Source organism: Theropithecus gelada, chromosome 17, assembly GCF_003255815.1.
Source record: "Theropithecus gelada isolate Dixy chromosome 17, Tgel_1.0, whole genome shotgun sequence".
Classification (NCBI taxonomy): domain Eukaryota; kingdom Metazoa; phylum Chordata; class Mammalia; order Primates; family Cercopithecidae; genus Theropithecus; species Theropithecus gelada.
In genome coordinates this window covers 40446054-40464860 of record NC_037685.1, presented here as the reverse complement: position 1 = coordinate 40464860, position 18807 = coordinate 40446054, and the positions used below count along the sequence as shown (strand labels likewise).

Below are 18807 nucleotides of genomic sequence, written 5' to 3'. Positions count from 1 at the left end.
GCTGCTTTGTTCTGAGTTTCTGTATTTTATTCTCTTTTCCAGTGAAAACTGCATCTGCACACACACACACACACACACACACACACACACACACTGCAAACATGTTCTTGTTCTTTTTGAACGCCGGTGAGGACTAAGTGGCACCCATTGTCCTTAGTTAGGTTTCTTTCTCTAGATCCATGGAGCACCGGATAGGAGAGCCAGTGAACCCGCCTGATGTTAAAACTGCAGGGCTACGTTTTCATTTTCCTGGCTCGGCACAGCTGTGCACTGCCTGAAGCGCTCTTCTTCTCTGTTACCTGCCTTGAGAAATTCTCTTAATAGTCCTCAGCTTCAGCATGGTCAACTCTAAACCCCTTACGCGTTGTAGTCAAACAGAGCTTATTTTAAATTTCAAGTTTGCTTGGATGGCCTTGGACAAGTTATTACCTGCCTTGAGGCTGGCTTTTCTCGTGCATGTATAAGAAGATGAGATTTTTTTTTTTTTTTAATTTTTTGGTTAGGGCTGTTGTAAAGATCAAATAAAATATAATTACTAAGTATCCCAAACATAGTATATATCCGTAGCCATTAGTTCCTCACCTTCCTTTAAGACTCAATCCAAGTGCTAATCAAATGGGAAGTCTCACAGTCCACTCAGGGATCTTCAGGTACCACCTGCCTTTATAACAGTTCTTCTCACATTGTATTGCACTTACTTGCTATTTGAGTCCTGAGGACTGACATACAATAGCCCCCCTTCAAGTGACTGCTGAGTTGTGGAAGGCGATAGCAATGGCCACAAGGAGGTGATGTCTGTCACAGGATGTAGATGTTTCAGAATTGTGGAAATTTAAGCAGTAAGCAGGCATCTCATCTCCCACCTCAATGTAATTTCATGAAAAGTTTACTTCAGAGTAGCTGGAAGAATTTAGATAATTACTGCATTCATTTAAAAAAATCTCCATTTAGAGGAGGTTCTTCCCCCATTCTTTCTGGCCTCACTCCCCTCTGGGGAGGACAAAATTGGGAAATCAGCTTGGGACTACTGTTGGAAGTAAGAGACGTCTGTGAATGTCATGTTAAATTAACACTGGGGAAATCATGGGGAAGATCCGTGCGTTTCGTCTGTATTAGTCAGCAGTGTTCCAGCACAGAGCACCTGTATGTGGAGACACCTTTAGGTATAAGAGCATATATCTAAAAAGATTTTCCCAATAATGTGTCTGCCCTAAGAAGCAAACCATTTTACTCTATCTATTCTAAATCACTAGCCTCTAAACTGCTTATGAAGTGCATAAAATAATCTATTGCATTGGGAGAAAAAAATCAAGCTTCTATTGGTATTAATTTTGTCTCATCCTTTTAAGTTTCTATCTTCATGTGTTCTTTATACACTATGGAATAGAACACATGTGTGCCTTACAAATACATAGATCTATGTGGGGAACTCAATTTTTTGATGAGAGGAAAGATGGTTTAGATGACAAATACAACTTTTCCTTTTCCCAGACTGTGGTATTGTGCTTGCTCACCAAAGCTAACCTCAGCATGCTCAAAAGGAAGCAGAGTTCCAGGGTGGAAGCCCAGCCAGTCACTGACTTTGGTCCTGATGAGTCTCTGTCGGATAACGCTGACATCCTCTGGATTAACAAACCAGTAAGTTTCTTCTTTGAGTATGGAGAAGCATAAGTGGATGTAAGAGAAATTTGATTGACAAATGCAAATATCATGTAGCTTTGGCTTCAAAATGTCTGAGCTGCAGTAGAATATGGATGAGGTTCAGAGTCTGGAAGTAGAGAACAATCCAATGAAATAGTGAGATGCCGCTATGAGTTACTCACATGGGAAGATGCACTGGGTGGTCCGATCCCCTCCCCTCCCCTCCCCACACTGCACCCTGTCCTCAGAGTCCCGCAGTGTAGTGATGATACCACTTCTCAGGCTGATCCAAATCTGGGGTCCATGATGAACAACCTGTTCTTAACGAACTTCCTTTACTTGTTGTCAACGTGCCTGAATCCATGAGACAATAAGCACATGTTTGGAATTAAAGGTTTCCTTCTGATTTGCAAGTTTTGAGTAAAAGGTCAATGAGATAATGAATAGTATCTCTGAAGAATTTGTCACCTTCTCTGCCTAATTAAGTTGATGAGGATTTGAGAGGAAGAACTGCTAGGCTAGGCACCACTGTATGCCAGAAAGCATAGCAACCAGAGCTAAGTCTGACAGGCATGCATGTCCATGAGTGTTGAAAACTCAGCTCTGCAAAACCAAGCAGGATCAACTTCTTACTCATCTCATGGTTGATGCCGAAGTAACAAAAGGAAATGACCTGTTGCCTCTTGCAGTGCTTGTCTTTCCCCTAACCATGATACACACAGGATCTGCTTGGACTCTTTGCTGTCCTTCCCAATCTGTCTTCCTCTAATCTGCCCTCCAGATTCCTTCCCCAGCCTGCTCACATTTCTTCACCTATTTCTATTTTTATTCACATCACCCTCTGCTTTATAATCATGGAAACATCTGTATTACCTTCATTACAAATTAAAATCTGTTAGTATGACATTCCTGCTTCTTTTCATTCAGGACCTAACCTGTCCAGTAACTGCTCCTTTCCCATGTCAGCACAACATCCACTCAAGCCCCATCAGCAGACTCCTACTCCTCTAGGCTCTCTGGCTTGTTCACATTGCTTTCCTTTGCTCGTACTGCTCCCTGGCCCCAGTGACCCTTTCCCAGCTCCTCTGATGAGTCAAATCCTCCTCATCCATTAGGACTGGCTGAGATGTCACCCCTGGCATCCTCCTCTGAAAGGCTTATTTCTACCACAGACGGAATGACCCTCTCTTCTCTTTCCACTTAGCCTGTTTTATATTTGTATATAAATAGAATGTTATCTATAAATAACTGCATTTTTTATATACATCATATGTGTATATTTACATTATATGCATTGTAGATCACGTACATATAATACATATATTTATGGCTCTATTGTCTTATATATATACATGTTATATGCACATACATATAAACATATAACAGGTTATATAGATATCACATATATACACATTACATATACACATATATGTGTTAACACTATGCATATTACCTATACATATAAATGTCATGTATGTATAACATATATACTTGTTATATATGCGTATGTGTTACATGCATGTAAGATATACATATATGTATACATGCATATAACTTGTGTGTGTAATATTTGCATGTATTATATACATGAGACAATATACATAATATATGTATATTATGTCTTATCTAGAACATGTTTTATAATGTTGTATAATATAACATGTTTTTGCCTCTTGCAGTGCTTGTCTTTCCCCTAACCATGATACATGCAGGATCTGCATGGACTCTTTGTTTTCCTTCCCAGTCTGTCTTTCTCTAACCAGCCCTCCAGACTACATGTATTTACATGTATGTGTATATACACATAACGTATTATATACATACATATAACATGCTATGTGTATATACACACATTTATATATATATATAATACATTCAAAGGTGTTTTACTTCTTGGACTGCAAAATAGGAGTCAGAAGTGTGTTGCTTCCATGTTTTGTTTCCCGCACCCAGCATTCTGACACGTAGTAGGCCTTTGTTCACGCTTAGGGAACTGAATGGAATAGAGAATGAAGCGCCCCTAACTTTTTCTTAGTGTCCACCTTACTACAGAACTTTCTGTGAAGTTATGAAGAAGGTAGTATCAAAGACGTAGCCTTGGAGGCACTTACTAAAATTACTAATGCTTCGTTAAAATTCTGTCTTTAAACTAAAAACGGGTTTGTTGTTGAAGAACCTATATTTGGAAACTGTTTTGTGTAATTAGATTCTTTACGTTGAAAGTCCAGATGGGGCTAAATTCACACACCGATGTTTATTGAAGTGCTTCCAAATTGCATGAAAGATACATCAACCCTTAAAGTAAATTGAATCATCAGTGGCTTGTGTGTTATGGAATTAGCAGCATAATATCTTCATGTAAATATTATAACTGTCAGATAAATATTATAACCCACTCATCAGCTGCAAGTGTCTGAGTCTCCTGAAAGGTCTGACAGTCTTTTCTGTTTTTCATCTTGAGTGTTTGCTAGTATACATAGCTGCAGAATCCGTCTACCACAACCTAATTTTTTTTCAGAGACTATAATATCAAAGAATTATCATGATTTCATATAGGTCCAACATAGTCAATAAAAACATATTTGGATTATGTTTAAGAATTGTGTACTAATTGATTAACTGGTGATATTAATTGTGTGGGTTTAGCATGGAGATGCAGTTAAGTATTTTTTTTAACCCTAGATATTAGTGTTTGTAATAAAATATTGAGTATGAGTGATTGTATGTCCTGTACATATATTCATGTAAACACAAACATACTTATCTTTAATTCTTTCTTCTTATTTTGGAGTTAAAGAAAATCTTCAGATAGCAGACATGCCTCTAGTGTTGCACAGAAAGTTATTTTACGGAATTTTGAAAGATGTATGGGCTAAATTTGTATAAAATATGTTCTCCAAAATAAAGAGAAAAATCTATTCACTATTTTGTTAGATGTAGGATGAGACCAGATTTTTAAAAAGTTTCTGGCCGGGCGCGGTGGCTCAAGCCTGTAATCCCAGCACTTTGGGAGGCCGAGACGGGCGGATCACGAGGTCAGGAGATCGAGACCATCCTGGCTAACACGGTGAAACCCCGTCTCTATTAAGAAATACAAAAAACTAGCCGGGCGAGGTGGCGGGCGCCTGTAGTCCCAGCTACTCAGGAGGCTGAGGCCGGAGAATGGCGTGAACCCGGGAGGCGGAGCTTGCAGTGAGCTGAGATCCGGCCACTGCACTCCAGCCTGGGCGACAGAGCGAGACTCCGTCTCAAAAAAAAAAAAAAAAAAGTTTCTTTGTATTTTTATACAAAGACATTATACGTAAGATACAAATAGAAAGGAAATTCTAAATAGGGGATGTGTTATGTATCAATTCATTTAAAAAGCATTTCTGATCTACTATGATAGGCCCTTGTGCGAGATGTTAGGGAAGTTACAGTAAATATAGTATGACCCCTAATTCTAGGTACTTATAGTACAAAAATGAAAAAAAAAATAATGGCACATCAAGTTCCTATGTGACTAAATTACAAACACATATTTTAATTGAACCAGAATCTTCCTATATTGTAGTCCGATGCCAGGAGGTTATCAGATGTTTTGGGGAGCCTGATCAGGTTCCATCTAGGCTTTGGGTCTTTGTGATGCATGACCCCAGAAATGCCCCCACCTTTCTATCTTAATGTGTTTATGTGGAAAATAGGTGGCTTGAGAATTAAATGATATAAAAACATGTGAAAGTATTTTAGCACATTATATGCACTTAGATGTTAGTTTTCTTCTTCTTCAACTCCGTATTAGTGACCTATTTTAACTTCAGTATTATATTTTCCACTTAGTGTGGTTCATAATACAAGTTTGAGATTTCAGTTATGGCGCCATGTAATAACTCTGGACCATCATTGCAGTGGGTTCACTCTTTGCTGCGTATCTGTGCCATCATCAGCGTCATTTCTGTTTGTATGAATACGCCAATGACTTTCGAGCACTATCCTCCACTTCAGTATGTGACCTTCACTTTGGATACATTATTGATGTTTCTCTACACAGCAGAGATGATAGCAAAAATGCACATCCGGGGCATTGTCAAGGTAAGCATTCCCATGTCATTTAAACTAAGAACCTAAATGCATCGAAAATCTTAATCCGTTTATCATATTTGCATGTTCATTTCAGTGAAACAAAACATCATTTTATCTTATACATATTGAAGACCTTTTTAAAAAGGCGTAACTCCAGAGATTGGGAGAAATTGTAGCATGAGAGTATTTTAAAAGTTAAATAAATTTTATAAGACACAAAGTCTTGGAATATCTGGGAAGGAACAAGATGGTTTGACTAATAGCTGTGTGAGGTCCAGAGTAGGGTTATTCATGCCACCTAGGGCTGAGCCCGCGACCCAGCACAGGGGCTGGCCCAGAGAAGCACCTTATTTTTTGTTGGCTTATGGAGTGCAGCATCAGAGTCACATGGTAGAGTTAGAGCATGATAATATTGTAGCAGGATGTCATTTACTTGATGTGTTTTGAAGATACGAAAGTGGGGGGAGGGGAAGGACATGAGATGGTAAAAATTTCTGGGACCAAAAGGAAAATAATATGTCATGTGAAAATAGTAACAATTGGAAACAAAATAAATATAAAAATTTTTAATTGGAAAACAAAGGAAAAGAAAAAAAGAAAATTTCTGTCACTGGATGTCTTTTCCTTTTGTAGCACTGATCTTTACATAGGTTAAACATATGTAGATGATGCTGTCCCTAGAGTATTTAAAATTGTACTATTTGGGGAAACAGTAATAGCAGTGCAGATTTTAGGATTTGGCAAATGACAGACGACTCAGATCCTAGTTCTTTCACTTACTGTTGTATCAGCATCTCAAGTTAGCTAATTTTGGTGGGAAAGTGTTTTATTTTGTACAAGGATTTTGAAAATCTACTGAGACAATGTAATGATCAGTCAATTTCATTGCTTCCCTTTTATACATAATTCATTGTGTACCATCCTTGAAAGACAGAGATCACAGACAATGCATTACCAGGTTCATGTTTAACTTTTTATTGTGGACTTTAAAAAATTTACCCCAAAGTATATTACAGTTATAATGTGAATCCCTGTAACTAAACATCAACAGTTATCAACATTTAGCCAATTCTGTTTCATTTTAAAGCAAATCTGAGAAACCAAGTCATTTCAGAAATCATTCCTTTTGTATTGATGACTGATAACATTTTCTTTTTTATATAACCACCATACCATTATCATATATAGCAATATTTTATATATGATAAAATATTTGTAACAAGACTTAGCAATAATTCCGTAGTGTAGGCTAATACGTAATCCATGTTCATATTTCCTGAATTGTCACAAATTTTTTTTAATAGTTGGTTTCTTCAAATCAAGACTCAGACATGGTTTACATAGTATATTTGATTGTTTTTGTTTTTGTTTTTGAGACGGAGTTTCACTCTTGTTGCCCAGGCTGGAGTGCAACGGCACGATCTCGGCTCACTGCAACCTCTGCCTCCTGCATTCAAGCGATTCTCCTGCCTCAGCCTCCCGAGTAGCTGGGATGACAGGCCTGAGCCACCACACCTGGCTAATTTTGTATTTTCAGTAGAGATCGGGCTTCGCCATGTGGGTCTCGAACTCCCGACCTCAGGTGATCTGCCCGTCTCGCCCTCCCACTTATGTTTCTTAAGTCTCCTTTAAGTCTCTGTAAGTCCATTAAGTTTCAGCTTTTCACATCCTGCAAAAAAATTATCTGGGTCATTGATCCATTGGGAAACATGTGTCTTTTGTCTTGTGGAAGATTCTACATTTGAGATTTGGCTGATTGCTTCCAGATGGTGCCCTTTAATAGTTTCTGTGTACTCCATGTCCTCTGAACTGCTTTGTATTTTGACCAGCAATGCCCACAGGTGCTTCTTTCCCACGTGGTCACCGCAAAATATGTCAGACTTCTGGATATTTGCCAGTCGGAAGGGTGGGAAACGGTAATCCGCTGTAGTTTTAATTTGCATTTCCCTTTTGAGAGTGAGGTTAAGCGGGATTTTATGTCTCAAGAGCCATTTTTAAGTTACATTTTTTCATTCAAATTTTGGCCACTCTGTGTGTGTTAGAAGTATCAGCCCTTTGTGCTATAACTTGCAATTGTTTTTCCTAGTTTGCCATTGTCATTGGCTTGGTTCATGGTTATTTGTACCATACACAATTCTTATCCACATCATGGACAGACTTTCCATTGTCTGCATTTTATGTCATACAGGAGTGTTTTTTAGGTTTCCTCATATAGATTTTGCACATTCTTAGTTATATTTATGCTTTGGTATTTTATGTAATTATTTTGTTATCTGTATGAGGTCTTATCTTCCATTACCTATTCTAACTTGTCCTTTTAAATGAAGGCTGTTGGTTTCTATACATTAATATTATATTCTGCTACTTTACTAAATGTACTAGATTCTTGTATTAGTCGTAATAGTTTTCCCACTAATTCTTTTGATGCTTCCATATCATCATATCATATGCAAGTAAAGAAAGATTTGTCTTTTTCTTTCTAATTTTATGCCACAATTGCTTTTACTTACTGAAAGTAAAATAAATGAATTGACTTACACTGTCAGTAAAATTTTAATAGTAATAGAGGTAGTGAACATTTTTGTTTCATTTTGGTTTATCTAGAACACCTCTAGTGTTTCTTCATTAACTAGTTTGAAAAATTGGGGTTTGAAGTATGTATATATTATCAGATTAAGTGAATAAACATTAATTTCACATTTTGAGAGTTGTATCATGACTAGCTTTTTAATTTGTCAAATGATTATTTTTAATTTGTCAAATAACTATTTTTTCCTTAGTGCTTGTAATAGAAGAGACTTTTAAATATTGAGTTATCCTTCCATTCCTATAAAGAAAAATCCCTACTGGGTCAACATACATTTTTATTCTATTTTAATGTGCCGTTTTGTTATATATGTTTTATTTTCCTTGTTTTAAATTTGGTCTAATCTTTGCCAGGTTTTGATATTCGATTTTTCATGTCTATGTAGGTGGTGGGCATGTATGCATGCTATAAAATAGTCTGAGCACTCTTGAATTGTTTTTGCTTTAAAAAGTTTGGTATAAACCACCTGTGAAACCATCTGGTCCTGCTGCTTTTTTGTGGGGCTTCCTTTGTGGTATTTCCTATTTCTTCTATGGAAATTAGCTGTTTTATTTTTAGTTTTATTTTATGTTGTTTTGTTTTGTTTTATTTTTGAGACGGAGTATCGCTCTGGTCGCCCAGGCTGGAGTGCAGTGGCACAATCTCGTCTCACTGCAACCTCCGCCTCCTGGGTTCAAGCTATTCTCCTGCCTCAGCCTTCCAAGTAGTTGGGACTACAGGCACATGCCACTGTGCCAGGCAAATTTTTTGTATTTTTAGTAGAGATGGGGTTTCACCATGTTGGCCAGGATGGTCTTGATCTCCTGACCTTGAGATCCACCCACCTCGGCCTCCCAAAGTGCTGGGATTACAGGCGTGAGCCACCGTGCCAGGCCTATGTGTTCATTTTTTAGTAGAGACAAGATCTGGCTCTGTTGCCCAGGCTGGAGTACAGTGGTGCAATCATAGCTCACTGCAACCTCCAACTCTTGGGCTCAAGAGATCCTCCCACCTCATCCTCCCGTGTAGCTGGGACTACAGGTGTGTGCCACCATGTGTGGCTGATTTTTAAAACTTTTTTAAGAGAGAGGGTCTTGCTATGTTGCCCAGGCTGGTCTCCAACTCCTAGGCTCAAGCGATCCCCCCACCTTGGCCTCCCAAAGTGCTGGGATTACAGGTGCGAGTCACGGTGCTCAGTCAAAATTGTCTGTTTTGAACTTGCTTGGTCTACTGGGGTCTATTTGGTGAAGTATATTTTCTTAGGAAATTATCCCCTATTTATTTTGTTTAATTATTTGGTAACATAGATTTGTGTAAATAGCTTTTATTTCCTCTGATTAATATTTTCTCCTGATTTTGTATTTTTTTGTTATTTCGATTAGAGTTTTTTGTTGTTAGGTTGGCTAGTAGTATTTTTTGTATGTTTTGTTTCATTTTATTTTAGGTTAGCCAATTGGTTTACTCATTTTGTTGATTTTTTTTTTGAAGAAGAAGAATCAGCTTAATTAATTAATTTAACTTAATTAATTTTTGTTTTATATTTAGTAGTTTCCTTGTTTTATTTGGTTTACTTTGCTGGTCTGTTTCTAACTTTTCAAAGGCGTTTGTCTCACATTTTCATTTCTCGGGACTCTTAAATCTGCTGCTTCCTTGCCTTGTGGTTAAAATGTTAACCACAAGGATAATGTTAGCCAGCAGCATAAAATGTTACTGCTGAGAATGTTTTTTCATTCTAAGTAACTTGATCTTTTCTCCTGAATATGGAAAGAGACTTTCCCTTTATTGGTAAAGTCAGTAGTGCTATGAGAATGTGTGTTATCTTTTTGTTGACAGCTATGGATATATTTTCCTAGGTTCATCATGTGATATTTATTTATTTTATTTCATTATTCTTCAGGATTCCTTTGGTATTCTAATTACACCAGGATCTATGTTTTGGTCTTTGCTTTGTTTTCTTTCCATGTGTTTCTTTCCTGTTTTTATCTTTTCTACATTCTATTTCCCTTACTTCACTCCCCATGCTGTCCTCTCACTCCTGCGTCCCCTATATTTCACTCCTCTTTCTCAAATGCTTTTTTCATTTCTTTTTCGTCATTTCCCAAACAGTTTTTTTCTTTTTTTCTTTTTAGTCTCCTATCATTTAGACATCATTTCTGTGCTTTCTTTCTAGTTTTGTTATACTTTTGGAGCTTCTCTTTGTTTAAATTTCTTTTGGTCATGTTGTCATATTCTATTATAGTCTTCATCTGCTTTGAGTGTTTATTTTCTACGTATATGTTTATGTATTATTTTATTATTATTTTTATTATTTTTTAAGACCGCGCCTTGCTCTGTCGCCCAGGCTGGAGTGCGATGACTTGATCTCGGCTCACTACAACCTCCGCCTCCCGGGTTCAAGCGATTCTCCTGCCTCAGCCTCCTGAGTACCTTAGATTACAGGCACGTGCCACCACACCCAGCTAATTTTTGTATTTTTAGTAGAGACAGAGTTTCACCATGTTGGCCAGGCTGGTCTCAGACTCCTGACCTTAGGTGGTCCACCTGCCTTGGCCTCCCAAAGTGCTGGGATTATAGGCATGAGCCACTGTGCTCGGCCTATGTATTATTTCATTCATCTTAGTCTACAATGTTTTCACAAGGGCTTCATCATGATCCGTCTGTTTGGTTGTTTTTCTTGTTGTTCACATGAAATGGGAGTTTTTCCTGCACATTGGGTAGAGTACCCTTTGCATACCGTCAGTACGAGGGGTCCCTTCACTGTTGTTAACCTGATGGGTAAACATGGAGCCTTTCCGTGTACCGACCATCATGTCCTGAGCTCTGGAATGCTGGCCCAATTATCGAATATTTCTTACCCAGTGGCCCCAGTGTCCCTGTTCTACTCAATTTCTCTTCTAAAGATGGGGCTGTGGTCTGGAAAGGAGTTTTTGTTGGGTCTACTGAGGAGTTTCTAATGTTCCATTGCCTCTGATCTTTCTGCAGTTCCTCGGGGACATCGGTAGTCATTTGTTGTTGTTTTATTCCTCTGTTTTACAACTAGTTTACATTCCTACAAATTTTGCAATTTATATTAAGGTTCACCTTCTGAGATATCTGCTCAGCATTCCACAAGTATTTATTAGTGATTTTGGGATTATAAAATTCTACTTGTTTATGGAAGAGGTGGGCCTCCTCCATGGCTTCAATGGACAGATTTCAAGATGATTCCAACATTGTCTGTATCTTCCACAATGTGGCTAGGCTAGTTTTTATAAGCACTAGGTTTAGATAAGCATAGGTTCGGAAAACTGGGCCTGTCTCAGGAGGTCATGTTGGGAGAAAGTTGGTCTTGGGAGAATGCTAGCATCTCTTTTATTCAGTTGTAACTGTACTCCCCTGGATGTTGCCCAGCCCTAGCTCACGTTCTGTGATTCACTAGAGGGCCGTGAATGGCCCTGTCACTTGTGTGTATATTGGTTATCTGGGCCATGGCAACCATTGCCCATGCATTGAAAGATCTGAATATTCTGGGTGAAGCATTTTGTGATTGAAATTGCCATATGTTGACTTCTTTAAGGTTCCATTTGAATGAAACAAATGAGTGACATTTTCCTATAAGAAAAGTTTTGTTTTTTAAGTTATTACACAAATTAAGACTTGGATTTCACATCACTCAAATGATAGTAGGCACCCTGCTAACTGCCACAGTCTAACGATAAAAAGAACAGAGACATAATTAATACATAAATTACATACTCATTCCCGAGTGAACAGAGCAGTGAGAGAACATAAGTTTTAATAATTTAAATGTTAGAAGTTGAAGCAATAGTTAAAACAGAAAAAAATAATTTAGGACCAAATTGTTTTCAAAATGCTGTAAATTAACCATTTCCAGTATTTTAACATTTTCACCAACATTTGGGTGATGAACTATTTACTACAACGAAAAATTTTTATTTTCAATCTGTAAGAAATGAAATTTAAAATGAAAATCAAATATGGTTTTTCTGGTTTTCATTCAGAAGTAATTGGATCAAATACAACTGTAATGCTGATTTTAGTAATATTGCACTGTTAACATCTTGAAGTAGTCAGCTCAACTTCATAGCTCAGTAAAACTGATATTTTATGTTTAAATGCTTGCTAACGTTTTAGTTAAATATGAGGTCTGCCTATCCTGAACCAAGCTTTAAATGTATCAACTCACTGAATTTTTACCATCATGGCCTGTATTATTGTTAGAGGGTAATAATTATATCAGTAACTACTGTCAGACTTTCATGATATTAAATCTAAGCCACAGCTTTATCATTTTCGTACTGCAGACTTCTTCAAACATGAATGTCATAACAGATACAGCTCAAAGAGTATATTGGCCTTGATATTACGTTCTTATATTCAAAACTTAAGTTTTTAATTAGACTTTATTTTAGCAAAATGTCCTTTGTCACATTAAATGTATGTTGCTAATTTACATTTTATTAGGTTTGCATTTTTGTATTTGTAAATTTGTTTTGCTTTTACACTTACATGAGAAATGTGTACATATTGTAGGTATTTAAGTTACATCATAATAAAAATACATCCGTCACATCGAGGCTCTATGATACCTTTTGGAGGACCTCTCTCTTATATTACTCAAGTTTGAGTTACTGTGCTTTCTTCAACTCTACCATAATTTTTTAAACTTTTGTTAAAATACCTGTCTGCTGTAAACCTTATCTTTTTTCATACTTTTTTTACCTTGATACATTTGCCAGTAGCACTGCAGTTTTCTCTCAATCTTTAGTCTCTTTACCCAGAGTAATTTGCAAATGTGTGCTGTATTTTCTCGCTAACATTTAAGCTTGTATTTCTTCATACATAAATGGGAACGTTATGAATATACACGTTCTATTTTAATCTTCAGGTTACACTTTTCATAATAAGTTTTCATCCTGTTTGGAACAGAGTTGTGCAAATATGAAGTGTTTAATATTCACTGATTGCCAACTAAAATATTTCTAAGGAATAGTCAAATTTAGTTATTGAGTGAGCAGTACCTGTTAGCCGTGTGTTCTGGGTGGAAAAGTGTGTGTGAGTTAATGTGTACATATGCTAGTAATTTGGGGAATGCTAACCTGTTATTTTTTAAGGAGTCTTTTCCATGCATAAAACTATGTTAGCCCATAAGAAAACGTTTATAGAAGCAGACCAATGTATTTTTGCCCAGCGTCATGCACAATTCTTTAAAATTATACCTAGCCAATTTTGGCAATGTTGTGGTATACCTAAGAGTCATACCTAATCATTAAAGTAGTGTTATCCAGTGATACCTAGTTTATAAAATTATGCACAACAAAGCAAACCCTGACACTTTATTTTTCAATACAAACATGTCGAAGCTGTGGCTTCCTAGTGTTGCCTACTAATTTTATTGACCTAGTCATTTGCCAAATATATATTAAAATAGATATAAATATAAAATATTTAAGATATGAAAATGTTTAAAATATTTAAGGTATAAATATAACATAAGAAGGAGTTGTATTCTTAAACCCAAGTACAGTTTCCAAGTTTTCTTTTAATCATCCAGCAACCATTTATTGAACACTTGCAATGAGCTCATCTCTGCCCTTGGGGAAGGGAAACACACAAAACCAAGCAGAGCCCCTGTCCTCAGAGAAAGGTTCACTTTGTGGAACAGACTTAGCACATACAGGCACTCTACATTTCCAACATCCAATATATTTCTGCAAACATGCTGGATAGCATATTTTCAGAAAATAGGCACTTCTATTTCGTTAATTTATATGGGAAAACTAATAATCTATTAGGGGAGCTCTGCCTGATTTCTCCAAATATCACTACATCACCCTCTAATACCTATGCAAGTCAACCTGCATATTTCTGCAAAACAAAAAGCATTTAAAACACCCCTTCCCCAATTATTTGCACTAATCAAACCACAGTGGATGTTTTATATGTGCCCAAAAGTAACAGGAATTTTCTGTTATTAAGTAAATTTAAAAAATACATTAAAGTACCATCCACCATATTTTATTGAATTGTTGATATCATCAATTGTAAAAAAAAAAAAAAAAAAACAAAAACAAAAACAAAAAGCATCACTTCACAGATTCACAGGTCTCTAAGAAATAATAAAGGCTTCTAATTATACTTTGACTGAAAGATGTAAGATTGTAATTGATGCATCAATTAGAAGATGCACCTGAATCCAGAAGTGTGCAACTGTGTTGGAGCAGGGTAGAGTGTGTTTTAGAATTGATGAAATATGGTAAAATGGGCCTGGGTTGGTAAACTCAGTTTATGGATCTCGTGAAAGGCTAGCCTTCAGGGGAAGGGTAGGAAAGAGGAAGGTAACAATGCACTAGCATTAAATAGTTAAGTAGGTAAACAGTGCTGGTACAAGATTAGACCCAAAAGGCGAACAACAGAGATATACCTGCATTGCACACTATACCTTTGGCAGGATCCATTGGCCACTTTAATGTGTCCATTGGCACACATGCAAATTCATTGTGGTGATTCTTCTAGGTTCATAGTGATTCTGAGGCAAACATTTTTTGCAGATATAAATTGCAAATATTTGTACAGTGAGAGTCTACATAGAGAGGGACCTTCTTTTTTTTTTTTTTTTTTTATGAAAGGGCTTTAATAGTGGTGTGTAAAAGCTACGGGGGAGGCCGGCACAAAAAAGAAAAGGACCAAAACTCTCTGCCTGGGGATATCAGAGAATCTTGAAGAAAGAGGAGTGTGAAACAATGCCCTGAAGGATGAGTAAGGTCTGTGGTAGGGGTGATGGAAGTAAGACAGAAGTAAGGGATCTCACGGGGAAAGAAAAGGAATATGTTGAGACACAAAGGTGTGGAACAGTGAGGTACATGCTGAGCTCAAAGTAGTCAGAAGTGGCAGATGGGCTGTGCATAGGAGGCAGCTGGAGAGGAGTTTGTGAAGCCAGACCTGGCGGCATCATGGAGGGCCCGGCAGGCTCTGCAAGGAGTTCTGACTTCGTTCTGTGGTCAGTAAAGATGGTTGGAGGATTTTCATCTGAGAGTAGCAGAATCTGATTTGTGTTTAAATGGTTCACTCTGGAGGTAACATGCTGGATGCACAGCTGGGGAGAGAAACTGAAGCAGAAAGTCCTTCCGGCAAGAAATGTCTTTAACAATTTTTGTTGGAGGAATGCGTTTGTTTTAAGTGTTTTCCATCTTTTGTAATATTCCCCAAGCCTGAAGGTGCCTGCCAATCAATTCCCACTCCTCAGCAACTTTCTTCTAATTGCCTCCCTAATTCCTCTTCCTAGAAGCGTTCTCACTCACCAAATCCCTAGAGGTGAAAAGAAACTATTCGGATGATACATGTCTGTGCTGATGCAGAGCACTTCATGTACGGCAGACTGTGAATTCTTTAGACCATTCTCAGTTGTCTATTTCACATCTGGCAATAGATACAAGTAAAAGTAGCATGCATCCTTTAAGCACTGTTGTAGTAATATAAAATAATGCTGAGACATAGTGACAGATGGGCCCTGGAAACTTGGGACAATAAATCCTGTGCTCATGAAACTACCAGTGCATATCATTTTGTCACTGCAAAATATATCCCTATAAATGTGTTTCCTTTTCCTGCTTGTTAAATACTTGCATGATATGTTGTTACTTTCTTATACCTTGTCATTGATTGGCAGTCTTCAAGTGTTTACCTTTATAAAAATCGACATACACAGCTCTTGAAACACTCATCTCCTCAGCTAACAGAGTGCTGATTTTTGCCCGTAGCTCAAGCACTCTCTGCCCTCCATTTCTTGTTGATGGAACAAACAAATTAAAACATTTTTTTCATATTTAAGGTATTAAAATATCTTGAGTACCACTGGTCATTCATATATGTTAGCTTCTGGTTGCATGTTTTAGAAGCGGGTTGCAAATATTATAACTTGAGCCTTAATACAGTAGAATTTTAAAGGATCTGGCCATGCTTATAAATGGAATCAAAGCAACTTTGACTGCTATGGCTAGGGCTTCTGACGATAATTTGATAAATATGCCAGATACAAAACATAATCTAAGGTTGTATTTCAAAGTGTCAGATTTCAAGGTCTGTATTCTACTTATTTAAAAGTATTATAAACTTATTGTGCCTTAGCGATTATTGATAATGATTAATATGATAGTAATTTTAATTCCTACCAATTCAATTGTATTTACAATTTCATGGTAATATATAAAATATGTAAACTGTAACCATATTTGCGTGGCATGTTTAGTTCTGCTTATGCAAACTATGCTAATCCAGGAAGTATCCATAAGTCATCTCATGATCTCCTCTGTAATCTTTCATGGTTACAAAGGAGTCAGAAAGGAATAATTTCTTTTTAGAAGCAATACAAATAATTTCAGTAAATAGATGGATGGATGGATGGATGCATTAAGAAATATTAATTGACATCTTGCTGTGCACATTGTAATCTACAGAGGCTTTTTATCTAAGACATGGTTCATGTGACTATCATTCATTTAATATCTGCTGTATGTCACCCACTGTACTGGGTGCTGGAAACACAACCTTAACTTATCCTACTTAAAGTCTCAGGGTGTTATTCATCTTCAGAACATGCTCAAACATTTACCATGAGGGGTAGACTTCTTTTTTTTTCTAATATAACTCCAGAGAATACGTTCAGAGAAGATTTAAGTAGGAAACTCAAACTTCGCCATCAGATCCAATAAGTTGGAGAGACCGAATATAAATTCATGAAACAACCAGTATGGATTGCAGCGGCGTATTCTGCGAGTAACACAAGATGCACATTATTTATATACACAAACTGAGTTGTCAGTTGTTGCATAATGCCTGAGTTAAGGTGATCAGAGGAGGCTGTAGTCAGATCACTCTGGAAGAAAAGGTTGGCACAGACTTTGCAGAATTTTTCAGGAAGATGGACAGCATGAAAAACAATGAACATTAACCAGCCAAAGATGTTTTACAAATGGAAAAATGCTGAGTGTTGCTGTCCTTTGTATCTTGGGTCATGATAACTCTGCTTATAAAAGGCGTTTATGAATATTGAATGACTCGTGGAAACATGAGCCAAAAGATAATACATGAAACTTATGCCCAGAGGATTATTTCCATATTTTACTGGGAGAATAAAAAGAGGCCAATTCTGATTGACCACTGCATACCATCTAGCGTGTGCTGAGCTTGCTGGTGACACGTGAATGCCACTAAATGTTTCTGAAAAGTCCAAGGCAGAAAACATTCCAAACAAAACAATTAAATTACTTTCTATGGAAAAGAAAGTTTCCTAAATTACATAGAATTTTTGCTAAGCCAGTTTTTATAAATGAGGTCATTTGAAATTAAAATATTTGTATGTTTCTAATTTCTGATCACCACTGGTGCTTCTAAAATGATTTAAAATAATTCATTATTTTATATAGCTTGAAACGTAGTGTGGGCCGGTTTTACAACATTAATTTCCTTAGCAAACAAATCAGAAGCAAAAATTTGGTCACATCTGTTATTGATAGCTTTTCATTCTGAATTGGTGAGGCCCCAATTTTTTAATTTAAATTTATTTTTGCCAAATGGAGAAGTGATTCTTGTTAAAGCTAAAATATCCAACTTAAAAAAAAAGTTGAAAAGCTATTTTTAAAAATTTAACATGTAAACATTGGTCCAGAAACATATCAGAATACATTGTGAAAAGCATGTCTGTCCTCCACCTTTGGCTCCTGACCACTCACTTGCCCGCCCACTGCCCACAACACAAAGGGAATAGCATCGTTTATCCTCATTTGTTAACATTGTAAATGAACCTCAATATAATGGTGAGCTCTCATTCTATGTTCCACTGAGTTTAATTCATTTCTAAAGCAAATTATGAGCAATTGAAAGGAGGGTAATTATAATGCTACTACATATAACATTGTCAATGACAAAAATGAAATAAAATAGTAATACTGTTCTATTTAATACTTTTGAAAAAGTACCACATAAATTCATCCTATTTGGGTGCCCATGTACTCAGCAATCTATAATCACTCTTTTCCTGCCTAATATTTACTCATGAATTGCTCCAATTTTAACATAGTTCTCTGCTGATTCCCATAAAATTTCAGTCTTCATTTTTGGAATTCTTTGCATTTTTTAAAACAAGTCACAACTATACCTAGTTCTTAAAATAAAGATGAAGTGGTAATTGTCTTTTTCTTTTTCCCTAACACACAAGTAAAAAACTTTTGTTAATTTAATAAAAGTACACTTGAAAATAGACACTTTTATTTTTCTTCATGACACTTGTCAACATATAACATAATGAATATTTTATTTCATTCAGAATGTAAATTGCGTAAAGACACGTGTTTGCTTTGTTCACCTTTGTATCCCTAGTTCTTGAACACTGCCTAGATTAAAGGGATGCTTATGAGCTGAGGGAAGGAAGGAAGAAAGGAAAGAAGGGAGGGAGGGAAGGGGTCGGGGAGAAAGAAAGGAACGACGGAAGGAAGGAAGGAAGGAAGGAAGGAAGGAAGGAAGGAAGGAAGGAAGGAAGG

General features: G+C 36.8%; 1 protein-coding gene across 2 annotated transcripts in view; it reads left to right on the top strand.

Annotated features, from left to right (window-relative positions):
- The window catches only part of NALCN (sodium leak channel, non-selective), a 339729-nt gene that overhangs the window by 15760 nt on the left and 305162 nt on the right, over nucleotides 1–18807 (top strand). For both annotated transcript variants that reach the window (XM_025364831.1, XM_025364830.1), the window contains exons 2-3: nucleotides 1492–1638; nucleotides 5530–5712. In XM_025364831.1, the coding sequence (XP_025220616.1) occupies nucleotides 1531–1638; nucleotides 5530–5712 (291 nt within the window). In that variant the 5' untranslated portion in view covers nucleotides 1492–1530. The remainder of the gene's footprint in view (nucleotides 1–1491; nucleotides 1639–5529; nucleotides 5713–18807) is intronic.